The sequence below is a fragment of the Prunus persica genome, chromosome G5, assembly GCF_000346465.2.
Source record: "Prunus persica cultivar Lovell chromosome G5, Prunus_persica_NCBIv2, whole genome shotgun sequence".
Classification (NCBI taxonomy): domain Eukaryota; kingdom Viridiplantae; phylum Streptophyta; class Magnoliopsida; order Rosales; family Rosaceae; genus Prunus; species Prunus persica.
The window spans coordinates 4,046,862-4,054,717 of NC_034013.1; the positions used below are offsets into that span (position 1 = coordinate 4,046,862).

General features: G+C 37.5%; 1 protein-coding gene and 1 long non-coding RNA gene across 3 annotated transcripts; both read left to right on the forward strand.

Moving 5' to 3' along the window:
- Positions 271-2,073, forward strand: LOC18775701. The gene has a single exon (XM_007208911.1). The coding sequence runs from the start codon at positions 271-273 to the stop codon at positions 2,071-2,073; it is 1,803 nt and encodes a 600-aa protein (XP_007208973.1).
- On the forward strand, positions 4,096-7,095 carry LOC109949208. Of its 2 annotated transcripts, none has more exons than XR_002271741.1 (3): positions 4,096-5,057; positions 5,376-5,449; positions 5,592-7,095. It is a non-coding gene; the product is annotated as an uncharacterized LOC109949208 (long non-coding RNA). The 2 variants fall into 2 exon arrangements; XR_002271742.1 differs by having other exon boundaries at positions 6,815-7,095.

Genomic DNA, 7,856 nt, shown 5'->3' on the forward strand with positions numbered 1-7,856 from the left:
TGTGATAATTATCTTATGTATTTGATTTGTGATATAATTCCTTTTCCTTGGTGCCCAAGTAGGCAGTGAATCTGTTCTGTAACAAAAACAAGCGTATTCATTTCCTTGGAAGCCTAAAGATCAATCAGTCAAGCCTCTCCACACTGAGAGAGAGAGAAATAGAGAGAGAGACCAATTTGAACTAAGAGGGTTCAATTTCACGAGGAATTACAGATGAAGAAAGCAGTAACGCTTCAAATGTGTTTCAATTTCACGAGGGTTCTGAAAGTAATGTATCCTCCTGCTGCTACTCCTAAAATTCCAACTTCAACAACCCTTGTTGCCCGTCATCCTCAACTGCTCACAAGAAGGTTAATGTCTTCCAACTCTAACCTTGACATGGCCGAGGCCGACAAGATCTCCACCTCCCCTATTTCGTTCTCCTCGTGGTATTCCTTCGGTGATCCCTGCCTTGATCTGTTTTTTCATGTGAAAAGTCGAGATCAAGATCACATCGGTAACGACGACGAAGATGACGACATCAAGCAGGAGAGGCAGAAACAGACCTCCCATTATAACCATCATAGACTTAACTATCTGAAGCAACTGCTGCCGGTGGCCTGGTCCCACAATCCCCTGACCACCCTCAAGCTTATCTTCAATCTCCATTCTGGGATTTCTAGTAAGGGAAGAGATTATCCGGAAGCCTTTCACACAGCCGTGTTTTGGCTCCACCAGAACCACCCCAAGACGCTATTATGCAACCTCCCCGCCTTCGCCGGTTGGAAATGGGGTTTCAATGACCTTCTCGACATTCTCTACGGCCTTCTAGAACAAGGCCAAGACCCTACTGCAGGGGAGAGGCTCCACCGCGACCCTGACTATAAGTTGTTACACGACCAGATTATGGATCTCTTGGCGGAGCGGTGGAAGTCTGATGTTGAAAAATTTAAGCAGCACAAGCTGGAACTAAAGTCATTCCAAGACTGGGACCAACTTGATGAGGCTGATCATCTTTTGGTATCTGGGACTGCAGTGGTTTGCAGCCTCCCCGACCATCACACCAGCTCCATTTTGCTTCGCGAAAGCATTGCGAGGAGGCTTTTCCCACCAGAATCGGATCAATCCGAAGAGTGGGAACGGCTAACCGACGCTTTGGAGCCCTTTTTAAATTACTACATGCATCGGGCCTCACTTTGGAACCACACACTAGAGCGCTCTGAGGTTAAAAAGTGTTTGGAGGAGGTGAAAGCAGCAGCTGCAGCAGGAGGCAATTTAGGAGGCGGCATAATAAAGCCGGATGCTTTGCTTCCAAATGAGATCATAAAATATGCAGAAGATGAGGATTTCGGGGAAGCGGCTAACCTTCAGTGGAAGGCAATGGTGGAGGACATGTACCTAAAGCAGCAGCAAAAGAAGGGGGAAGAAGGTTTGGGCAAATTTACAAACTGTTTGGCAGTGTGTAACATCACCGAGGACACGGCCAAATTACAAAGAGAACTGGGGGTGAGTTTGGGACTTTTGGTTTCGGAACTGAATGAAGATCCGGCATGGAAAGGAAAGGTGATCAGTTTCGGTGATTTGCCCGACGGTCAGCCTCAGCCTCAGCCTCTGCTGCATTCCATACAAGGCGATGATTTAAAGTCCAAGTGCGAGTTTATGATGAGGACATGTCGCATGAAGTCCAACGAGAGTGTCGATTATCGGAAGGTGTGTGATCTGATTCTGGAAGTGGTTGAGAATGAGAACTTGAAGGCAGAGCAGATGATCAAGAAAGTGTTTGTGCTCACCGACTTCACAGGATTCTTTAGCTGCACCTCGAAGACTCTGCATGAAGCAAACCAGAGCAAGCTTGAGGAGCTCGAGGCTTCCGGATATGATGCGAGGCCATTGCCACACATTTTGCTTTGGAATATTAGTGACTGGAAGTATCCTCATTCAGAAGAACATCATCCAGGGGTGACGCTGATGAGTGGCGTCAACGACAATTTGATCAAGTCCTTCATGGACAATGGTGGGGAAATTGGCCCGCGACAGGTCATGGAAGCAGCCATCGCTGACAAAGAGTTTCAAACTTTCTCTGTCGTCGACTGAACTTTAATTTTAGAGTTGAGTATAGCTAGATAGCAACATTTCTGCTCTGAAAGTGGAGAAACTATTGGTTTGGTATGTATTAATTGAAACTGATTTCATTTTAATCATCTGCTTATACTATGTTCATATGAAACTGATTACACACAAACTAAATTTTCAGCTTAAGAAGAACCTAAGCCTCAACTACCCCGATCACTAAATCATACAGCATTTTCCCATCAAAACCAGCTGTTCATTCACATAGATTGAACGTAATTCCATGAAATCATCCATTTTCCCGGACATAGAGATGAGGGTGATCAGAAGTTTAAACCGAAGCAATGTTTGTGTCCGGTAAAGTTTAGTCTCCCTATTCGTCGTTTGAAAATGCCATGCTAAATGTGATGAAGAAACTTTAGTTTTGTGATCATTCCTCCAACAATAACATAAGCAATAAAAAAATTACTAATAAACTTTAACCAAACAGCTAATTAAGCACAAATATATAGTAATAATAGTATAGGTTTCCGCACTTAACAAGTCCCTGGTGAATCTAATCCTTGATTTTAAATCCTCTTCACATCTTCCCACCTCAAGTTCATCTTCGAGTCCTCATATGCAACTGCGAAAAATTTATTCGTCTAATCACGCACTTCAAAAAAATAGACATAGTCTCACAATCTATATGGTTTCCGAACACTCTTTTATGTGACATGTTATTGGTGCTTTTTTAATTAACTAAAAACTTTTTAAAACACTTTCTACAACTAGATCTTGTTCTAGTGGTATTTCTCTTCACAATATTGGAAGAGATTGCAAGTTCGAATCCCCCATTCCGGTTAATATAAAGATAAATAAAAGAAGACATATGAAGGGGTTTAAATCCCAAAATTAGCCAGCTGATATTTCTTTAAAATTAAAGATGTGAGTTTTCTTAAGGCTGATTGACATAGACATCCACACCACATGTTGGGCAAAAAGAATTAATTTCAGAGCAATCTTTCTTTAATAAAAGTGGTCTCTCATTATAGGCAGTATATCCCTTTATATTTGAGTCATGCAATGCAAGGCATGAAGGGTCACTTTCTAGGCCACACCAGAAGAACCCAACAGGACTGAATAGAACATGATCAACAAAAATCAACATTTGAGGCGCTTTTTTTTAGTGTCACGTGTGATTAGAGTTTCAATTTTTATTATTATTTTTTTTTGTTAACCTTAAAACTTTATAAGAAATTAATACAAATACAAAAATATATTGAAATTTTTTTTTTTTTTTCCAAACTCCTTGCAACATTATCCAAGACTATGACGTATGAAAACAAAATTTTTACCTTGGGAAATTTGAAGTAATAAACAAATGAAACATACGATCAATTATTAAGAAAAGATAGAATGATGTGTCTAGCAGTAAAACAATTCACAAAGCAATTCATGACACAAAACTAAAGGAACTCATATCATGCATTTATGGATGTGTATTTTCAGATGATAAAAAAAGCTTTCAACCTACTCCGTGGATATACCTTTCCACAATGCTTATTTTATTTGAGCCTCTGAAATTACCAATTCTAAACAGATTGGCACGAACCTTAACATATGCAAAGTAGTTCCTTATTTCCGGTACATCACCAAGATAATAGGAATGAGGACGACTCCATCCACCGCATGGAATTTGCACAAACTGCAACAAAATATGGGTCCCTCCTTGGGCATCAAAATAAATAACACAAACAGCTTACAAATCATTTCAGTAAGCAGTCTGAGGTACAGCAAAAGACTCTACTTTGGTCTCGGTAATTAAGTTCCAAATAATAAAATCCACTGATGCAAAACCAGCAGCACAATGGCTGCTTGACAACTCATTGACAGAGCTATTATCAGTGGAGACGGATTGAATAAGACTCAACTCCTTCACTTGCTTCATCGCTATAAACTCTAATGTCTATTGCTTTATCCCTGACGACTGGTCATTTTGAAGTAGGGTCTCTGTAGTTGAAGAACTAAGGGGAGGCATTGGTGACAGGTACTCGGCGAGGCATTGGTGTCAGGTTACTTTGATGCAGAGTAATGTCCTGGGGAAAAAAATCGAGAATTGGAGCAGGGGTGGATTCTCGATTCTCCTCCTGGACTGTTGAATAATATAAGTCATGTTCCCGAAACACAACATCTATGGAGGTAAAGACCTTCTGACTAGGTGGATGATAACACCGGTATCGTTTTTGATGAGGTGCATAGCCAATAAAAACACACTTTTTTGCTCGGGGATCCAATTTGCTTCGTTGGTGATCATGTAAGTGGACAAATACAACACAGCTGAAAATTCGGGGTTCCAGGTTTGGGGTGGGAGGTGTTTGGATATGGTGGTGAAGTGTTTGAAGTGGTGTTTGGGAATTTAGGATACTAGAGGGAATCCGATTGATAAGGTATCACTACAAGAAAAATACCGTATAACAACATGAATATAACAACGTGCGTTTAATGGGTGTTGTAAAATATACTTTTAACAACATGCTTTTAAATGCGCGTTGCCTAAATTTTTTTTTTGACAACATGCAAAAACTGTGTGTTGTTAAACGGCTATTTTACAACACACACAAGCGCGTTGCAAGTTTCACTGAAATCTACAACGTGGCTAGTACGTTGGGAAATTATTATTTTTTTTTTTGGTAAGAGAAAACATATATGAAGTGACAACAAAGTTTATGAGGGAAATTTTTTCGCGAACTCCCTCCATTTTTTTTGGACTGAGCAAACTCCCCATGAGTATACTTGGTTTTTTTTTTTTTTTTTTTCTCTTTTATGAAAACCAAGTTCAAATTGAGAAACTCATTCAGCCTTAAGCCCTCTCGCTGTCTCCTCCTCTTCCACCCCTCTCCCCTTCTCTCACCTCCCCCCTTTATCGCTACTTTGGTTTTCAGCCTATCCCTCTCAAACACCCTTTTCTCTCCCTTATTTTATTGCTATTTCATATGTTCTGGGAAGCCCAAGCAAATGAAGCATATGTAAGGCCCCGTCCTTCTTTTCTATGGCTAACGAAAATTATAATTAACTTTAAATTTAAAATTTTTGGTTATTCTCTTTTGATTTTCAATTTCCTAGGTTATTTTTGGGGTCCAATTTTGGTTTTGATTGTTATGAAGGATTTAGGGTTTGGATTGGGTTTCCAAAAGCTATTCTTAGCTATTCTTTGAATTGCTCTGTGTAATATTTGTCAATTCATAGGATTTCAGTTTAGGATTTGGGCATTCACAGTTCCTTCCATTCGATTTAAGGCTGAAAGTGTTTTTTTTCCCTTCCTTATGCATCTCTGATTCTATTAGGTGGGCGGAAGACACCACTCTAGCAAGTCGCTCTACTCGTGAAGGAATCTGCTTCAAATTCTGTTACATATATGGTATTCCTTTTCTTCTTTAAGTCTATTTTCTTCATTTTCTTTAAAGTATTGGCATGTGCTGCTGTTTCTTTTCAACCTAAATCCAATCTTTCTATGAATTTCTCTACAATCTCTTTCTAATTTGTTCTTTTTATTGTTACAGTTTCCTTTTTTGGGGCTTTCTCTTGTAGGGACTTGTCCATTCTCGAGTGATTATTTCTTGCTCCATTCTGAATGTTAGCTTGTTGCTCATTCTTTGCTCTGTTATTTGGATGTTAGTTTGAATCTCTCTATTTTTAGTTGGTACTTCACATTCTTATTTGAATCTCATTGGAAACTCTAATGGAACCACTAGTTTTAAATCTCCCTATGTGTTCATTTGGTTATGAACTTTCATTTTGTTTTTAGTTTTGGATTCATTCTTTATTTTGTTTGGAATTTGGAACACTGATTTCTAATTATGAAACATCTCTCTATTAAAATAACTTCATTAAATACATGTAATCTGATTTGGGGCTGGGGCATAAGGTCTTGTTTGTAGGTGCTGTTTTGAAGGAGATGAAAAGAGAAGAGGAAATTGAGCTTTAGTTTCCAATCTTTGTTAATAATTTGTGCAGGCTTATAGTTTCCATTTCTATGTAGATGGATTTATAGGCAAGGTGAGGATTCTAAATTAGGTTCCATTCTTTTTTCTTTTTTCCTACAATTTTGTTTCTTGAAGATTTGTTGGCTTTGTGCAAATGGAGAACACGTTTAATTTTGAAACCCCACACATCAATTGATTAAGCTAGTCTCTCTCCCACTTTGACACATGCAAACAAGCACATTTTGTTTTTGTTGAGTTTCTTTGTTCTAGGGAAATTTTTTTGTTCGTGAAAATTACAATGGATGACTGCTAAAATGAGTTTTCTAACAAAAATGCAGGGGATTTTGATAAATGGCCAAGGCCACATATCAAATGCAAGTTTGATTCTTGTTAGCTTGTGTCTGCTATTACTAGGAGGTTTTTGCATAGGTTGCATGTGGTTTGGTGTGTTAGAGATTGATTTTTGTTGTTATATTCATGACTACGGGTTGGAGGCCAGTGTCAATTTGTTTCAGGCTTCAATAGGAGTGCTGGTCAGTTTTTTTCTTTTTCTGTTATTTTTTAGGATGATGCTGTTTGAATTTTATTAGTTTTAAAGTGAATTTTTGAAGAATATTGTCATACTGAATTGTGTTTGGGTAGGTGGGTTCCATTAGCAGCTTCATCCCGAATTGTAAGCATTATTCATATTTTCTATTCAATTTGAAACTTATATATGCAATTTTTTTTTCTTTCTCAATGCACATAGTTTATGATTAGAAGATCATTCTCCCTGTTTTTTCTTGTCCAAACCTTTTCAGAAGATATTTAAGATGGTGAAAAAAGCTCGGAAGCATGGTAAGGGGGAGCTTGGTGGATTATGTGGAGTTTGTTGATATTGTAAAAGTCAAAGAACTACAAAGGAGAAGCTTGAGTGTAACTTAGTTGGTGATGATGAAGTTATACATATGTATAGATATGTTAGAACTTGACTTGTAGGATAATCATGTGTATAAATTTGGTTTAGGTTTATTCGTGTAATTAGGCATGCAGTTAGCAGCCCTAGAATACTTTCATTTTTTATAGATTTTATTTTGTTTTATTGTACCTCTCATATTGTATGCTTTTGAATAATATTAATAAGCAATTGATACGGTTTTTTGTAGATGGAATGGCAAAAAAAAAACAAAAACAAAACAAAACGGATTATGTGTATAAGATTTGAGGGTATGTGTTTAGGGATTTTGATAAGAGGATTTGGGGACTTTAGATTTGAGGGATTTGGATTTGGGGAAAAATATGAGGAATTTGATTTAGGGTTTTGGATTTGAATATGAGAAATTTGAGATAAGGGTTTAGAGACAACCTAGGATCGATTGCTCTGATACCATGTTAAAATACGAATATGGTTTGAATGTATTAGGTTGAGTTTTATTCTTCTCTATAAGAAGGTATATATAGGAGTTTACATGAGGGTTTTACAAGGAATTAGATATAGTAAAGAATTATAAAAGTATCTCCTAATTGTACAATGATTTATCACTTATATAAAATTAGGAAAGCAAATTCCTTAATTAATCAAGGAAGTAAATCTCCTTGATTAATTAGGAGACTCACGTCAACAAATTTGACATGTAAAATTCAAATAATTTCTCAACGTCAAGTTTGTTTTGATGCTAACAATAATATTATGTTGAAAATCATTACTCTCCTTGACAACAACTCTTCCTCCAATTATTACTTTCAAATTTTCCAAGGCCAAAATTTTATTATCACACATCGTAGTCGAAGATAATGTCGCAAGGAGTTTTTGTAGAAATTTTCGGTGCCTTTTTTTCATTTTTTATTCATTGTTTGTGAATT